We start from the raw sequence: 19,933 nt of genomic DNA, 5'->3' as shown, positions 1-19,933 counted from the left end.
TAAATCCTGACATCAAAATATCATAAAATCCCATTCAAATATTAAATGATTTTTTTTTTCAAAAAAGATCTTAAAGGCACATAATGCCTTTGTTTAAAATGTGGCTGCCACATTTTCTGTTTTGAACATAAAATACATTAGTTTCTTGTTAAATCCTATTTCTGATAATTAGTTTCTTTAACATGTGTCAAAGGTTTGAATGCTGAATAAACTAGAATGTTTTATTGAATCTATTGTTTTTTATTACCTCCCTTTATGGCTCTATCTATATTAGTTCATGTGGAATATTTCTAACCATGTAAGTACGTATAAGATCTATTTGGAAAGCTGTTTCATCTGTTTTTAAGATAAAAATTTTAAGCATTATGGACCTTTAATTTTTCAGTCTGATAATGAAATACATTTTGTTGTTCTTCATACATTGTGAAGTAATCATCTTTATAAAAGTAATGGTAACATTTAAAAAAAGGCCAAATTTTCATTAAAGAAAAATTCTTTTCTGAAATACCACTTTTTTCTATCAAATTGGTTAGATATCCATGGGCCATAAAGGGTAATGTATTAGAGCATGCTTTTCAGTTAATCTTTTACGAAAAACAAAAATTTTGTCTTAAAACTTTGGATAAAAAACGAAATGCCTTGCAAAGGGAACAATTATTGTTCACTTAAATTGAAACAAAGTGTATCATTATGAAAAATAATTTGGTAGATTATTTCCTGTGTCTTTTCCAAGTTCATATCCGAGGTGAATGACAAGACCTTAGTAGTCTTTTCTTCTTCATCCTGATATTGTCCCATAAGAATTTCAGTTTATGAAAAGATTTTAGCCCTCATTTCTGGAATTTGATCAAATGCTAGATCCTACACATTTCCAAAATTGCATAAGAAATACAGCTAAAATATTCTTAAAAGTATTTTTTTGTGAAAATAATTCTAGTTGTGGTAATAATCATCAGTAAAAACATGTTGCTACCGAGTGTAGGACAAAATCCCACACATCCCTCCCCTTTCCCCACCTGTATAAAATCATTCCTGCGCAAATCTTCCTTCTTTGTTAAATAAACTAGAATGTGTCTGTAGGACATAGGGTGTGCCCCCCACTGGTACATTTGTCACAAATAAGGGGAAATCGTACAAATGTTTGCAGTCTTAATGGGGTATAGCCACAAAAAAATATTTATGAAATGGATTAATTATTCTATACCATATACTTTTTGAGCTATGAGCATCACAAACAAAAAATCCACTAATTTAGCTATTTCAAGGGCCATAACTCTGTAATAAATGCTAAAATTCTCAAGAAGAATACCAAATGTGCAAGGTCACATATCATAAAGACTCGAGCAAGGTTTCATGAATTTACATTAAATACTTTTTGAGTGAGGCACATAATTAGGTGAAAATGTGCATTTTTTTACTATTTCAGGGGCCTAACTCTGGAAATAGGGGCGGACCCAAGAATGAAAAATAGGAGGTGCGCAAATTCATATCATGATAAAGATTCGTGCAAGGTTTCAAACAATTTATGTCAAATACTTTTGAGCTAGGCGTTTTCACAGGGTGAAAATGTTTCATTTTGACCCATTTCAGGGGCCATAACTATAGAAAATAGGGGGCAGGGCCCAGATGAAAAATAGGAGGTGCGCAAGTTCATATAATTAAGACTCATGCAAGATTTCATGTATCTATATCAAACACTTTTTGAGTTAGGCGTGTCACAAGGTGAAAATGTGCATTTTTGACTATTTCATGTGCCATAACTCTAGAAAAAGGGGGCGGAGCCGGACGAAAAATAGATAGTGCATAAGTTCATACCATGATAAAAACTAATGCAAGGTTTCATCAATTTATATCAAATACTTTTTGAGCTAGGCGTGTCACAAGGTGAAAATGTGCATTTTTGACTATTTCAGGGGCCATTACTAAAGAAATAGGGGGCGGACCCAGATGAAAAATAGGAGGTGCGCAAGTTCATATCATGATTAAGACTCGTGCAAGGTTTCATGAATCTATTTCAAATACTTTTTGAGCTAGGCATGTCACAAGGTGAAAAATGTGCATTTTTGACTATTTCAGGGGCCATAACTCTAAAATTAGTGGGCGCAGCCAGACGAAAAATAGAAGGAGCGCAAGTTCATATCATGATAAAGACTCGTGCAAGGTTCCATTAATTTATATTAAATACTTTTTGAGCTAGGCGTGTCACAAACTTTGGACGGACGGACACACAAGAGCAAATCTATATGCCCCCACCACTCATGGGGGGGAGGCACAAAAATTCATTAAATAAAGATAAACAAATATTTAAGATGAAATGTATCAATTTTTAAACTGAGTGAAATTTAGATATAATTGGAAAAAATGAAAGGGACGATATTTTGTCCGCCTTGGTCAAATTGAGCAGGATTCCATCATTACTCAAATTATAGACTTTGGTCAGAAAATATTCTTACTGGATTTCAGGACTTATTTCTTAGCCATGTCATAAAAATTATTGTAAATTATTAAAGTCTATAAACAAAATAGGCTTTGTACATTATTTCTAATGTTATAATCCAGTTCCTTTTCCAAAGAAATTCTGGTACATGAAATTAAGCTAAGTTTCTTATATAGATTTCAATGTTGGTCATTTCATACTTACATAATTTCATGAACCTATTTTTATCAGAACCTGTAACCATCTGTTTTCCTTATGTCCTGTGCCGCTTCAATTTCAGGTCTCAATTTTTTCATATGGTTCTTGAAATGAGGCTATTAAAAGCTCATTTTCTTCCTTCAAAACATATTACATTTCACTACAGGTGGCTCAAAAAAGTTTTGGGCCAGTGTGAATCCTCTAGTATATACAGTGATAGAAACAAAAGCTGTCCGTAAGACGGACAGCACACTTAACTTTTCTCAGTGTGCTTGACTCTGAATTAGAGCTTTGCCAGTAAAAGGGGCATAAATCTGTCAAAATTCTAATCAGAGTTACGGGGATTGTTTCTTATGGTGTAGCCTGTGATAGTAAATAACTGTTTTAAGTTTCAAGTCAATAGCTCTGATAGTAACAGAGATATTGGACATTATATAAAACTTGATAAAAAAAATTCTAAGTTAAACTTTGGTAGACTGTGATAGTAAAAACTATTTCAAATTTCAAGACAAAAGCTTTGATAGTAACAGATATTTGACTATCAGAAACTTCAACCAAAAAATTCTAAGTTAAAAAGGGGCATAAATCTGTCAAAATTCAAATCAGAGTTATGGGGATTGTTTCTCCTGGTGTAGACTGTGATAGAAAATAACTGTTTTAAGTTTCAAGTCAATAGCTCTGATAGTAACCGAGATATTTGACTATCAAAAACTTTAACCAACGGCGACGCCGAGGTGAGTGCAATAGCTGTACATTTTCTTTCAAAAGTCAAGCTTAAAATTAATTTAAATAATTGTGCCCCACTATTTTGTTTTCATTTGTGGGGGGAGGGGTGCACTTAGATTTATATGTCTGTCTGCATGTCAAAATGTGTGTTGTTTGACTGTTTGTTTTTGGTTTAACACCATTTTTCAACAGTATTTCAGTTATGTAACGTAAACCTGGGGTGTTTGGGATTTCACTCAACCATGTTGCATGTATCTCAAAGATAACTGATCAAGAATAATTAAACCTTACAGGATTTTTATTCAGCATGTGAAGTTGTGCATCTGTGGTTTTGTCAAAATATCTTACCCTGAGTCTCGAGACCTTTTAGGAATGTGAAGCTGTGCATTTGGGATTTAACCCCTTCTAACCCCCTCCCCTCCAACCAAACAAAGTTACTCTTTCAGTTTCTTTTATCTCAAGATTTTTGATATTTTATAGTATTCATACCTGTACCCCCACTCAACTCCCCTGATGACTCATACACCCAACGTTATATAGAAGTTTACTAAGTCTTGCATTGTCAACAAGTAACATAGGACTGTACAGTGACAGGGACACCAGTGTCCTATGGACAAACAAACTTTTTTGTACTGATTTTAAAAATTTAAGTCCCTTTTTGTGAAGAGTGAGTGAGTTGGGCTTTACGGCAAATCGACAAAAGAAAGGTCATAAATCTCCAAGCATTTTGTGAAGAATAATGGAAAAGGGGTTTTTACATTTCAACAATGCATGCTATTTCATTTTTCTTAAAATACTGTATTTTATGAACAATATACTTCCACTCAACCTTGGTAATAGGACAAGTAAAACTGGTTATTAATTTAGAAATTGGTCTAATAAAAATAATTTTTAATAAACTGCCCTTTTCATCAGAAATGAAATTTATCAGAATTTAAGTAAATAGAGACTGTGATAATTTATTTGAAAAATTATTAAGAAAAGAAAGCAGCTAGGGGTCTGATTCCTGGATATCTATGTAACCATTATATGGGCTGTCTAGAGTGCTGATAGCAATATCCCCTGCAAAAGATTGAAGGACAATTCATGAACTTTTTTGAATTGTGCAAGAATATAAGTTCATGAACTGTGCATGAACAATCCGTTAAAGACAAATGACTGCAGTGTTAAAGCCTGTTCATGAATCCTTTTAGAGAAAGTTGTTGAACTGGTCATAAACAGTTAAATCATACTTTATAAACTTATCTTGAACATTGTTGGTCATAATAGTTCTTGTCTAGTTCATGAAACACAATTTGAAGGAAGCAGCACAGCAGCTTATCATACACCAGACAAATAATATCTCTGTATAAAATGTTTGCAAAAGAAGTACACACTGAAATGTCCTGATAAAAATCTCATATTAAGACTTACAATCTTCCTGTTCAGTTATATCAATTTGATTTTAGTTAAATGGCTTACCAGTAAGTTATAAATGCACAAAGAACTGATGTTTTTACTGAATTACAAAGCACCAAGCATTTTGATGACTCATCACAAAACTAGACTAGCTCTGTATTTGTCAAAAATTGGTTTGATTATAAATTTTGGAAACTTTAGTTACCAAACACTTCAATCTTTCAACATCTATATATGGCATGTCATTCATTAATGTGGTGTCATTAGTGATATCACACACTTGCTATGATATTTACATCTTGATATGAAAATATTGATGACGGTTCCATTTCAACTAAATGGAGTTGAAAAAAAAAATAATAATTTGAATCACCATTTTGGTAACTTTATAGTGTACTGCTATATGGGATTTAAAGATTATGTGACCTGGTTTAAGAGTTACTCTATTGTGACAATTACGGCTAAATGAGTTTACCTTCGATTGTTTTCACTGTAATGTTTAATCATAATAAAATAATCAGAGAAATATAGTGTAAAATTTTCATTCAAATCTGTCAAAATTTGGCAGAGATAAAAGAAAACAAGGGGTCATGATGACCTGGATCGCTCACATGAGTAATACGAAACCCACAATTTTTTCAAAGATCAAATGATGATAAAATATTAAGAAAGTCAAATAGGTCCACATTCATGGTCAATGAAATTCAGTTTTTCCCATTTTGGGGTGCAAAATGTGTATGTCATCAAAATTTCAAGGCTGTATCTTAAAAAACAAGAAAGTAGGTCAGTAGGTCAAGGTCACAGTCAAGTGACATCATATTACTTGGGGGTCATCAGGTAATTATAATTAAACAGTCCTGGAAATATGATCAAATGATTTTTTCAAGTATTTTTTCCTATATAACTCGCATAGTAACTAAGTGACCCCAGGGCGGGGCCTCTTTTAACCCCAGGGGCATAATTTGAATAATTTTGGTAGAGGACTACTAGACAATGCATCATACCAAATATAAAAAGCATAGGTCGTATGGTTCCAGACCAGAAGATTTTTAAAGTTTTTTCCTATATAAGTCTATATAAAACTTGCGACCCCCAGGACAGGGCCTCTTTTCACCCCAGTGGTACAATTTGAACAAATTTGGTTGAGGACCATAAGACAATACTACAAACCAAATATCAAAGGTCTTAAGTGTTGTGATTTCAGACAAGAAGATTTTTAAACTTTTTTTCATATATAAGTCTATGTAAAACTTGGGACCCCTGGGGCGGGGCCATATTTGACCCTAGAGGGATAATTTGAACAATCTTGGTAGAGGAACCACTAGATGATGCTACATACCAAATATCAAAGCCCCAGGCCTGTGGTTTTGTACAAGAAAATTTCGAAGATTTCCCTATATAAACCAGGCCCCCCGGGCAGGCATATTGACCCTAGGGGGATAGTTTGACAGTTTTGGTAGGGGGAAAATAGAGTGCTACCACACCAGATATCAAACCCTAGGCCTGTGGTTTTAGACAAGAAGATTTTTAAAGTGTTTTCCCTTTTGGTTGCCATGGCAACAGAGTTTCTGATGAAATTCAATTCTTTGAACAATTTTGAATGGGGGCCACCCAAGGATCATTCCTGTGAAGTTTTGTGTAATTCTGCCCAGTGGTTTTCAAGAAGAAAGATTTTTTTAGAAAATGTTGACAGACACATGACGGACGACGGACATTAAGCGTTCACAATAGCTCACTATGAGCCTTTGGCTCAGGTGAGCTAAAAACCAGGCATGGAGTTAGAAAAGTTGTTGAGTACATAAATTCAATGTTATTTTAAAGTCTGCCGTCTTACTGTCAGAAACTTGTGGCCCAATTTTTGAGTTATTTTCTAAGAATGATTAAATTGTTCTGATTTGTAAAAATAAAACATGGTCACAAGAGTTAACAAGAGGACCATGATGGCCCTATATCGCTCACCTGAGTAGAGTTGCTTGCTTGAACAAATTTCTTAGCTAAAGCTTTAAAGATCTAGGGCCTTCTGGTTTAAATTTTTTGCAAATTTATGAAGATTTTCCCTATGCACAATCAAGTAACCCTGGGGCTGGTCAATTTGACCCTGGGGGGGGGGGGGGGGGGGGGTCCAGATTTTGTGAGGTCCACTAGGCAATGCTACATGTCAAATATCTAAGCTCTAGGCCTTCTGGGTTTTTTTTTAGAAAATTTTGAAGATTTTTCTATGTACAATCAAGTAACCTCTTGGGGCGGAGCCAATTTGACCCCGGGGGTCATGATTTGAACAAATTTTGTAGAAGTCTACTAGGCAATGCTACATGTCAAATATCTAAGATCTAGGCCTTCTGGTTTATTTTTAGAGAATTTTTGAAGATTTTCATATGTAAAATCAAGTGACCCCTGGGGCGGGGTCAATTTTGACCCCGGGGGTCATGATTTGAACAAATGTTGTAGAGATCCATTAGGCCATGCTACACGTGAAATATCTAAGCTCTAGGCCTTCTGGTTTATTTTTAGAAATTTTTTGAAGATTTTCATATGTAAAATCAAGTGACCCCTAGGGGGGACTCAATTTTGACCCCGGGGTCATGATTTGAACAACTTTAGTAGAGGTCCACTAGGCAATGCTACATGTGAAATATCTAAGCTCTAGGCCTTCTGGTTTATTTTTAGAAATTTTTTGAACATTTTCATATGTAAAATCAAGTGACCCCTGGGGTGGGGTCATGATTTGAACAAATTTAGTAGAGGTCCACTAGGCAATGCTACATGTCAAATATCTAAGCTCCAGGGCTTATGCTTTTTGAGAGGAGATTTTTTTAAGATTTCCTATGTACAATCAAGTAACCCCTGGGGCGGGGTCAATTTTGACCCGGAGGTCATGATTTGAACAACTTTAGTAGAGGTCCACTAGGCAATGCTACAGGTCAGATATATAAGCTCTAGGGCTTCTGCTTTTTGAGAAGAAGATTTTGTAAGATTTTCCCATGTAAAATCAAGTGACCCCTGGGGCGGGGTCTATGATTTGAACAAACTTGGTAGAGGTCCACTAGGCAATGCTTCACACCAAATATCTAAGCTCTAGGCTTCTGGTTTTTGAGAAGATTTTTAAAGTTTTTCCTTTCGGTTGCCATGGCAACCGGAGTTCTCCATGGAATTCAATTCTTTGAACAATTTTGAAAGGGGGCCACCCAAGGATCATTCCTGTGAAGTTTGGTGTAATTCTGCCCAGTGGTTTTCAAGAAGAAGATTTTTTTACAAATTGTTGACGCACGACGGACGACGCACATCAAGCGGTCACAATAGCTTACCTTGTCACTTCGTGACAGGTGAGCTAAAAACAGACAAATCTTCAAAAGAAATCTCATCCTAAACTGTAGGTCCAAATTAACAGTAATGTTATGCAAATCTTTCTTGAATGACCCTCTCCCAAGAATATTCATTTTTTCCAATCTGTCAAGAATACATGGCAGAAATGAGGTGTGGTAATTCTTCCTTTTACGTATATAGTAGGAATGTAAAAATATAAGAAACTGCTGGCCAAAAGTTAAATTAATTTCACATGAATGTTTCTAGATGACCCTCTACCAAGATTTTTGTAATTTGGAAACAGTTTCCCAAAATGTTTATAAAAAATATTCATCTGATTTTGAAATCATTTCACAGAAATGTTCCTTGGATAACCATGTATGAAGTATGTTCATAATAATTTTGGTTTATCAAAAGAAACAATACACTGCTGCCAGAGCTAAAAACAGAATAACCCTCAAAAGCCATAGGTCTAATTTTTCACTGGAATGCTCCCTTGGTGACACTATACTAAAATTATTAAAAGTCATCTTGATTTGTAAACAAGAGGACAATGATGGCCCTGGAACCCTCATTTGAATTCCACAGTTTGCTTGAAATAGGACTAGAGTTTTCTGTCAAGAAGATTTTAAAAGTTTACAATAAACAAGAGCTCGTCAAACACGAAATGCCCCCCTTGATGCATTTAGTAATTGCACAAGGAACAGAAATTATATGCTCACTGTAAATAAGTATATGTAAACCATGTGACCCACAGGGCGGAGCCATATTTGACCCTAGGGGAATAATTTGAATAATCTTAGTAGAGGATCACTAGATGATGTCATATACAAAATATCAAAGCCCTAGGCCCTGTGGTTTTGGACAAGATGTTTTTCAAAGTTTTTTCCTATATAAGTCTATATAAACCATGTGACCCTTGGGGTGGGGCCATATTTGACCCCAGGGAAATAATCTGAACAATCTTGGTAGAGGACCACTAGATTTTGCTACATACCAAATATCAAAGCCCTAGGCCCTATGGTTTTGGACAAGAAGATCAGAAACCATTTAACTGTTCCTGGCCAATGTGACCTTGACCTTTGACCTAATGACCTCAAAATCAATAGGGGTCACCTGCTGGTCATGACCAACCTCCCTATCAACTTTCGTGACCCTAGGCCTAAGCGTTCTTGAGTTATCATCCGGAAACTTTTACTGTTCAGGGTCACTGTGACCTTGACCTTTAACATACTGACCTCAAAATCAATAGGGGTCATCTGCTGGTCATGGCCAACCTAACTATCAATTTTCCTGACACTAGGCCCAAGCGTTCTTGAGTTATTGCCTGGAAACCATTTTTAGTTGAAAACAAGTCGGCAATTTCTTATGGAATATGTGAGTCTTAGTCTAACTAACTTTACGTGATCCTAGGAAAAAGTTACAAGTTATTTTTTCCACTCGAAAGAAACTGTCATCGCTAGATTTGGGTTTAAATGCTGATTTTGTTGCGAATATGAGATAAATTCAAATAAAACTTACACGATTCAATTCCTCGTAACACGAGTAACGTTACACATAAAGTGCAAGTGATAAAACCAGTAAGTTTACAATGAGGGTGTGCTGTTATTTATCCTCAATTATTTTGGTCATTTTAGAGTGACTGTCACAAATATAAAACAAACTTAACATCGAATTATTTTGACTTATGTGAGTCTATAACTGGTTCTTTTCATGAACGAAGGCAGTGCTTATCAACTGCCTGTATGTAAATAACTGAAAGAGTGTTTAAACAACTTCAAATAAATAGTAGATAAATTCACGTAGATATCTACACGTAAACCCCACCAAAAAATAAAATAAAACAAGAGGACCATCATGGTCCTGAATCGCTCACCTCTTCCCACATGACCCAGTTTTAAGTACGACGTCGTTTTTTCTATTATTTGACATAGTGACCTAGTTTTTGAGCTCATGTGACCCAGTTTTGAACTTGACCTAGATATTATCAAGATAAAATTCTGACCAATTTTCATTGAAAAATATGGCCCTTAGAGAGGTCACAAGGTTTTTCTATTATTTGACCTATTGACCTAGTTTTCGAAGGTACGTGACCCTGTTTTGAACTTTATCTAGATATCATCAAGGTGAACATTCTCACTAATTTTCATGAAGATCTCATGAAAAATATGGCCTCTAGAGAGGTCACAAGGTTTTTCTATTTCAAGACCTACTGACCTAGTTTTTGACCGCACGTGACCCAGTTTAGAAACTGACCTAGATATCATCAAGGTGAACATTCAGATCAATTTTCATGAAGATCCATTGAAAAATATGGCCTCTAGAGAGGTCAAAAGATTTTAATAATTTTAGACCTACTGACCTAGTTTTTGACCGCAGTTGACCCAGTTTCAAACTTGACCTAGATATCATCAAGATGAACATTCAGACCAACTTTCATACAGATCCCATAAAAAGTATGGCCTCTAGAGAGGTCACAAGGTTTTTTATTATTTGCCCTACTGACCTAGTTTTTGAAGGCACGTGATCCAGTTTCAAACTTGACCTAGATATCATCAAGGTGAACATTCTGACCAGTTTTTATGGAGATCCATTCACAAGTATGGCCTCTAGAGAGGTCACAAGGTTTTTCTATTTTTAGACCTACTGACCTAGTTTTTGACGGCACATGACCCTGTTTCGAACATGACCTAGATATCATCAAGATGAACACTCATACCAACTTTCATACAGATCCCATGAAAAATATGGCCTTTAGAGAGGTCACAAGGTTTTTAGCTCACCTGTCACAAAGTGACAAGGTGAGCTTTTGTGATCGTGTGGCGTCTGTCGTCCGTCCGTCCGTCCGTGCGTGCGTGCATCCGTAAACTTTTGCTTGTGACCACTCTAGAGGTACCATTTTTCATGGGATCTTTATGAAAGTTGGTCAGAATGTTCATCTTGATGATATCTAGGTCAAGTTCGAAACTGAGTCATGTGCGGTCAAAAACTAGGTCAGTAGGTCTAAAAATAGAAAAACCTTGTGACCTCTCTAGAGGCCATATTTTTCATGAGATCTTCATGAAAATTTGTCAGAATGTTCAACTTGATGATATCTAGGTCAAGTTCGAAACTGGGTCACGTGGGGTCAATAACTAGGTCAGTAGGTCTAAAAATAGAAAAACCTTGTGACCTCTCTAGAGGCCATATTTCTCAATGGATCTTCATGAAAATTGGTCAGAATGTTCACCTTGATGATATCTAGGTCAAGTTTGAAACTGGGTCATGTGGGGTCAAAAACTAGGTCAGTAGGTCTGAAAATAGAAAAACTTCGTGACCTCTCTAGAGGCCATATTGTTCATGGGATCTTTATAAAAATTAGTCAGAATGTTCACCTTGATAATATCTAGGTCAAGTTCGAAACTGGGTCACGTGATGTCAATAACTAGGTCAGTAGATCTAAAAATAGAAAAACCTTGTGACCTCTCTAGAGGCCATATTTTTCAAGAGATCTTCATGAAAGTTGATCAGAATGTTCATCTTGATGATATCTAGGTCAAGTTTGAAACTGGGTCACTTGCGGTCAATAACTAGGTCAGTAGATCTAAAAATAGAAAAACCTTGTGACCTCTCTAGAGGCCATATTTTTCAAGAGATCTTCATGAAAATTGATCAGAATGTTCATCTTGATGATATCTAGGTCAATTTCGAAACTGGGTCACGTGGGGTCAAAAACTAGGTCAGTAGGTCTAAAAATAGAAAAACCTTGTGACCTCTTTAGAGGCCATATTTCTCAATGGATCTTCATGAAAATTGGTGAGAGTGTTCAGCTTGATGACATCTAGGTCAAGTTCGAAACTGGGTCATGTGCGGTCAAAAACTAGGTCAGTCGGTTGAAAAATAGAAAACCCTTGTGACCTCTAGAGGCCATATTTTTCATGAGATCTTCATGAAAATTGGTGAGAATGTTCACCTTGATGATATCTAGGTCAGGTTCAAAAGTGGATCATTTGCCTTCAAAAACTAGGTCAAATAATAGAAAAACCTTGTGACCTCTCTAGAGATCATATTTTTCAATGGATCTTCATGAAAATTGGTCAGAATTTTTTATCTTGATGATATCTAGGTCACATGTGCTCAAAAACTAGGTCACCTTGTCAAATAATAGAAATAACGACGTCACACTCAGTTCAACACTGGGTCATGTGGGGATAGGTGAGCGATTCAGGACCATCATGGTCCTCTTATTCTATTATCTGACCTACTGACCTAGTTTTTGATGGCACATGACCCACTTTCGAACTTGACCTAGATAATATCAAGATGAACATTCAGACCAACTTTCATACAGATCCCATGAAAAATATGGCCTCTAGAGAGGTCACAAGGTTTTTCTATTATTTGACCTACTGACCTAGATTTTGAAGGCACGTGACCCAGTTTCAAACTTGACCTAGATATCATCAAGGTGAACGTTCTGACCAATTTTCATGAAGATCTTGTGAAATATATGGCCTCTAGAGAGGTCACAAGGTTTATCTATTTTTAGACCTACTGACCTAGTTTTTGACTGCATGGATCCAGTTTCGAACTTGACCTAGATATCATCAAGATGAACATTCAGACCAACTTTCATACAGATCCCATGAAAAATATGGCTTTTACAGAGGTCACAAGGTTTTTCTATTTTTTGACCTACTGACCTAGATTTTGACGGCATGTGACCCAGTTTCGAACTTGACCTAGATATCATCAAGGTGAATGTTCTGACCAATTTTCATGAAGATCTTTTGAAATATATGGCCTCTAGAGAGGTCACAAGGTTTTTCTATTTTTAGACCTACTGACCTAGTTTTTGACGGCACGTGACCCAGTTTCAAACTTGACCTAGATATCATCAAGGTGAACATTCTGATCAATTTTCATGAAGATCTTGTGAAATATATGGCCTCTAGAGAGGTCACAAGGTTTTTCTATTTTTAGACCTACTGACCTAGTTTTTGAAGGCACGTGACCCAGTTTTGAACCTGACCTAGATATCATCAAGATGAACATTCTGACCAACTTTCATAAAGATCCCATAAAAAATATGACCTCTAGAGTGGTCACAAGCAAAAGTTTACGGACTCACGCACGGACGACGGACACCGCGCGATCACAAAAGCTCACCTTGTCACTTTGTGACAGGTGAGCTAAAAATAAAAAACTAGATCTATAATGGAGATAGATTTGCGATAGTTAAGCTACAGAAGACTGCAAAAGTTTGAATATCAAATAAATCAGTTTTTATTGATATGACAATTAGATCTACAAGTGTTACATAGCTTGAAGGTTCAATGATACCTTTCTATAAAACTTTGTATACCTTGCGTGGTTGGAAATTTCGTCGATAATAATGGTTATAACAAACAAAAAACGCTGTTTTCATTTGAACGTAGTTGAAAAATTCTATATTCTACTTTTTAAAACAAATCCATTATCCCCTTATTGCATTTTACAATGTATGCAAGTACTGCGATACTTCAAAGATAAGAGTCAGAGCGCACGCTTTGTGTGACGTCAAGATAAAGAAAAAAAGTTTCACGATAAGGTGAATGAATAATTTACTGTGGATGAGGAGGGGTTAACCTGTCAGGGTTACTCCAAAAATAGCTTCAGCTTCACAGTTTTTGTGACGTAAACGTGCAACTCTATCGATTTGAAAAAAGTTGAAGGGGCAATTTGATCTGCAAACAGTAGTAAGAGAAAATATCAAATCAGAGTTGAAATTTTTTTTTTGTGGAGTGGGACTTCAATGGGGGTGGGGAGGTAAGGTGAATTTAAGAAATCAATATGGCTTGAAAGAATTCGTTAGAGGGTCACCCAAGGAACATTGCTATCAAATTATTATTTTTAAATCAGGCCAGTGGTTTGCGAGGAGAACACTAAAGTTTTCCATATAGCCATAAAGGGAAAACTAGCTCCATCACCTGACTGACTTGTAGTTTAACAAAACAAAATGATACTAACAATTTAACCCCACTTTCTACCCCTTACCCATTCCTCCCCCTCTATATTTTGCATAAAATTAAAATGTACCTGTTGGATTTTTGAAGCAACCCGTCTGTAATATTTTTCCGTTACAGCTTTTTGTTGTGGGCCTACTTTGCAAATGTGTGGCTCTGAGGCTGTGTTTGTGGTGCTCTGTGCTTCCGAGAAATCTTACCTATTATCTTTTGAACAGAGTCACCAATGGAACACTGCAGTGATATTATTTTTATATCGAGCCAGCAGTTTACAGAGGAGATTTTCAATGTTTTTATGCAGCCATATAGTGAAACCACACCTTACACCTTAGCAGCCATGATTTTAACAAAAAAAAGAAGATTATTTGATGCACTTTAGTAGAGGGTCACTCAAGGAACGTTGCTGTCAAATTATTTTCAATTTTAAAGTTTTCCATACAGTCGGGTAAGGAAAACTAGCCCCATCACCTGGCAGCAATGTTTCTAAAGAAACAATGATCTGAAGGAATTTAGTAGAGGGTCACCCATAGAACAAACACAGAAAACTGTGCAAGTATTCAAAATCGGCCTGTGGTTTCTGAAAAGAAGATCTTTAATGTTTTTCCATTTGGTTTCAATGGCAACCAGAATTCTGTATGGATGACCTAGATTTAAAAGAATCTGAACGGGAACCACCCAAGTAACATTCCTGTGAAGTTTGGTTAAAACTGGGATAGTGGTTAAGGAGATGTTGTTTAAAGAAATTGTGGATAGACAGAAGGACAACAGGTATCTAACAATACTAAAAGCTCACCATGACAACTATGTGCTCACGTGAGCTTAAAACAAAAAGATACAAACATACATGAAGTCTTAGAAGAAGTCAGTTTTAAAAATCCAAATGTTTTTTCAAGACTTAACCCAGGAGCATAATTTGAACTAACTTAGTAGAGGACCACTACACAATGCCACATTCTTACAAAAGAATATATAAAGCAAGTGAACCCTGTAGTGGGGTTAATTTTAACCCCTGTGGTATGATTAGAAGAAATTTGGTAGTAGTCCACTAAACAATGCTACAAACAAAATATCTCGGCTCTCGGCCTGGCACCTTGGAGAACATCTTTAAAGCCATGGCAACCATAATTCTATATGGAATGGAAATTTTTGAGTAGTTTTATAGAAAACCATCCAAGGAAGATCCAGGCCAACATTCATCAACTTCCACCATATGGTTACAAAGGAGAAGATTTTTAAGTAAAATGTTGACTCAGGATAACAGATCATCCACCTATACTAATAAGCTCACCCTGGACAAAGTTCAGGTGAGCAAAAATGAAGGTTGTTTTTTGTGGAGGAGGGAGGGGGCTGCTTTACAGACCAAGTTTGGTGATGATCCATTAGGTTGTTCATGAAAAGAAGTTGTTTAAAAGCTTTTTCTGTGTTTAACCCTAAAATCAGTCAAGCAGAACCATTTAACAACAAGAGGACCATGATCGTCCTGAATCGCTCACCTATCCCCACATGACCCAGTGCTGAACTGAGTATGACGTGGTTATTTCTATTATTTGACATAGTGACCTAGTTTTTGAGCGCAAGTGACCTAGATATCATCAAGATAAAAAATTCTGACCAATTTTCATGAAGATCCATTGAAAAATATGGCCTCTAGAGAGGTTACAAGGTTTTTCTATTATTTGACCTAATGACCTAGGTTTTGGAGGCACGTGACCCACTTTTAAATTTGACCTAGATATCATCAAGGTGAACATTCTCACCAATTTTCATGAAGATCTCGTGAAAAATATGGCCTCTAGAGAGGTCACAAGGTTTTTCTATTTTTAGACCTACTGACCTAGTTTTTGACCACACATGACCCAGTTACGAACCTGACCTAGATATCATCAAGTTGAATATTCTCACCAGTTTTCATGAAGATCCATTGAGAAATATGGCCTCTAGAGAGGTCACAAGGTTTTTCTATTTTCAGACCTACTGACCTAGTTTTTGACCCCACGTGACCGAACATTCTGACCAATATTCATGAAGATCTCATGAAAAATATGGCCTCTAGAGAGGTCACAAGGTTTTTCTATTTTTAGATCTACTGACCTATTTCTTAACCCAATGTGACCCAGTTTCGAACTTGATCTAGATATCATCAAGGAAAACATTCTGACCAATTTTCCTGAAGATCCATTGAAAAATATGGCCTCTAGAGAGTCACAAGGTTTTTCTATTTTTACACCTACTGACCTAGTTTTTGACCGCACATGACCCAGTTTCGAACTTGACCTAGATATCATCAAGCTGAACATTCTGACCAATTTTCATGAAGATCCATTGAGAAATATGGCCTCTAGAGAGGTCACAAGGTTTTTCTATTTTTAGACCTACTGACCTAGTTTTTGACCGCACGTGACACAGTTTCGAACTTGACCTAGATATCATCAAGCTGAACATTCTGACCAATTTTCATGAAGATCCATTGAGAAATATGGCCTCTAGAGAGGTCACAAGGTTTTTCTATTTTTAGACCTAATGACCTAGTTTTTGACGGCACGTGACCCTGTTTCGAACTTGACCTAGATATCATCAAGGCGAACATTCTGACCAATTTTCATGAAGATCCATTGAGAAATATGGCCTCTAGAGAGGTCACAAGGTTTTTCTATTTTTAGATCTACTGACCTAGTTTTTGACCCCACGTGACCCAGTTTCGAACTTGACCTAGATATCATCAAGGTGAACATTCTGACCAATTTTCATGAAGATCTTGTGAAATATATGGCCTCTAGAGAGGTCACAAGGTTTTTCTATTTTTAGACCTACTGACCTAGTTTTTGATGGCACGTGACCCAGTTTCGAACTTGACCTAGATATCATCAAGGTGAACATTCTGACCAACTTTCATAAAGATCCCATGAAAAATGTGACCTCTAGAGTGGTCACAAGCAAAAGTTTACGGACGGACGGACGCACGCACGGACGGACGGACGACGGACGCCGCGCGATCACAAAAGCTCACCTTGTCACTTTGTGACAGGTGAGCTAAAAATGGGAGGGCCTTACTAGGATACTACACATCAAAACTGATGATGGTCCTTCAAGGTGTACATGAGAAAACTTCCTTAGAATCTACTTTTTAGCTCTAGGGGTGAGGTGAGGGTGGGGTGGGGGGGGGGGGCTAAAATCAATCCAGCAGAACAATTTGAATAAATCTGAGGGAGGACCTTGCAATGATCCTACAAATCAAGTTTGGTGCAATTCTGACCAGAAGTTCGGGAATGATGTTTATGTAAATTGTGGACGCCTGAAGCCGGACCATCCACCTTTACTTACAGCTCATCCTGAACCTTTGGTTCAAATGAACTAAAAATATATAAAAACTTTGAAGAATTTCATAAAGCATTAAATTCTGCCTTTAAAGTAAAAACAAACAATCTCAACAAACAACACAATGTTTGAACAAACTGATTATGCAAAAAGTTAATTCCCATTTACATGAGCAACAGTGACTGTAGAAACTTTCAAATGCGAGTGGTGAATTATCACATGGTTAGAATAACAGCTTTTCATATACTTTAAAATCAAACTTACACATTTAATGCCCTTGAGGTGTCTTACATGCCTGAAAGACTTGCATCATTATATCATTATCCTGGATCCCATTTGGTTTTTTAATTTATTGACTAGAACATACCACAACACAAAAATGCACCATATTGATGTTGACATAAATTTTTATAAAAATGGATGAAGTGCGCAAAACAAAATCAGTCACAAAAGGTTAAGCTATATAAATTCGTACTGTGTCATATGTGTCCTTCAGTTCATTGTTGGTGAAGTGAAGTGTCCAATTATATGCATAATGATGTTGACAGCCAGTATACATGTATGTCATTGTCTCTCTCAATATGATCAGGCTACAGCAGTATATATATGTAACACAGTTAAGACAGAGGTGTGCATGTGTTGTATAACTGATACATCTGTTTGCTCTGTGCCTGACCAAGACTTCTTGAAGACTTCCCACATTTAACAGATGTCAGGAGATTTTCCTTCTCTTTGTCAGTAGAGCAGATCTCATAGGCTTGAAACAAACTGAAAGTTAACGCATAAAATTCATAAATATCCCTAAAATGTCTGTACTTTTAAATAGCTTGACAACTGCCAATAATAGAACACCATCAGTAGCCCCTAGTCATTTCACAGCAATTTACATACAAAATGTGCATCAATGAAGACTAGAGTTTCAGTATATTAACCCTTAGCCTGCTAAATTTCTAAAATGGACTGGTCCATCATTCCATATGGGCACTACCATTTATTATTCGAAGGGGTTTTCACTTAAAATTTACTGACTGAACAGCGAACAGTGCAGACCATGATCAGACTGCACGGATGTGCAGGCTGATCTTGGTCTGCACTGGTCACAAAGGCAGAATCACTTGCCGCCAGCAGGCTAAGGGTTAAGTAAATTCTATGAGCTCTTAGGCAGTGGTCAGTCTCACATACCAGAGGTCTATCATGATTTTCTGGTTGAACCTCTGGCACATCTTGCCAACATTTTTAAATTGTTTTCAATATAGGTGAAAAGGTGTCTGACAATGGGCAAGGTTTTGCGATAAATCTTTGCAAAAACAATCAAAATCATCAGTGATAAGCATGACTGCATCCCTCATAATAGGGACGCCAAACTAAGGAGAATATCTTTTATTTCTTGAAGTAAATTTCTAAATATCTGATCAGGGGAGGAAATCTTCATCAATTGCAGTCACTTTGTGTAATCTTTCTTAACTTTGGAATGCCAAACATTGGTAAACATTGATTGGCAGAAACTATTCCTGGTAACAAATTTGAGTTTGCATGCTCAACAAATAAACAGAGAAAACAAATCTGAAATTTGTCTTAGGACTCTGATGAATCTCTGACAGATGAATTTGCTAGAGAACAATTTATACTAAGTGTTGTTTTGATCAATGTATCATTTTTATCTTGCCATCCAGTAAGACTACAAAAGTTTGTTACTTGATGACATACAAAAACCACCGGTGTCAAATACAACCTATAACACTATTGTCAGAGTACCTAAAGTACATAACAAAAACATAACTTACTGGGAGGGAGTAGGGTACTTATCTAGAACAGCTCGAGCTTTCTCTGCAGACATTCCATGTAGCTGTATCAGCTGTTTACCAAACATCTCCTGAACTGTCAAAGCCTGTATCAAAACAGAAGTATAAGATGCCAAATTTCATCACACAATGTAAATAGTCTTAAAAACAAGAGCTGTCCGTAAGACAGCGCGCTCGACTTTTCTCAGTGCTTGACTCTGAATTAGAGCTTTGCCAGTAAAAAGAAATCCAAGTTAAAAAGGGACATAACTCTAACTCTGTCAAAATTCAAATCAGTGTTACGGGAATTGTGTCTCCTGGTGTAGACTTTGATAGTAAATAACTATTTTGAGTTTCAAGTCAACAGCTTTGATAGTAACAGAGATATTTGACTTTATCAAAAACTTTAACCAAAATTCTAAGTTAAAAACGGGCATAATTCTGTCAAAATTCAATCAGAGTTACGGGAATTGTGTCTCCTGTTGTAGACTTTGATAGTAAATAACTATTTTGAGTTTCAAGTCAAAAGCTTTAATAATAACAGAGATATTTGACTTTATCAAAAAACTTTAACTAAAAAGTTAAAGAGGGGCATAATTCTGTCAAAATTCAAACAGAGTTATGGGGATTGTTTCTCCTGGTGAAAACTTTGATGGTAAATAAGTATTTTGAGTTTTAAGTCAATAGCTTTGATAGTAACAGAGAAATTTGACTTTATCAAAAACTTTAACCAAAAATTCTAAGTTAAAAGGGGCATAATTCTGTCCAAATTTAAATCAGAGTTATGGGGA

General features: G+C 36.3%; 1 protein-coding gene across 6 annotated transcripts in view; it reads right to left on the bottom strand.

The window, feature by feature from the left end:
* Positions 1–17,422: 17,422 nt before the first annotated feature.
* LOC123525538 (crossover junction endonuclease MUS81-like) overlaps positions 17,423–19,933 on the bottom strand; it is a 38,123-nt gene continuing 35,612 nt past the window's right edge. For all 6 annotated transcript variants that reach the window (XM_053521335.1, XM_053521344.1, XM_053521328.1 and 3 more), the window contains exons 19-20: positions 19,146–19,249; positions 17,423–18,129 (exon numbers count right to left, since the gene is read on the bottom strand). In XM_053521335.1, coding sequence (XP_053377310.1) covers positions 17,979–18,129; positions 19,146–19,249 — 255 coding nt within the window. In that variant the 3' untranslated portion in view covers positions 17,423–17,978. The remainder of the gene's footprint in view (positions 18,130–19,145; positions 19,250–19,933) is intronic.

The sequence above is a fragment of the Mercenaria mercenaria genome, chromosome 1, assembly GCF_021730395.1.
Source record: "Mercenaria mercenaria strain notata chromosome 1, MADL_Memer_1, whole genome shotgun sequence".
NCBI classification, from domain to species: Eukaryota; Metazoa; Mollusca; class Bivalvia; order Venerida; family Veneridae; genus Mercenaria; species Mercenaria mercenaria.
This window is presented reverse-complemented; position numbering and strand designations above follow the sequence as displayed.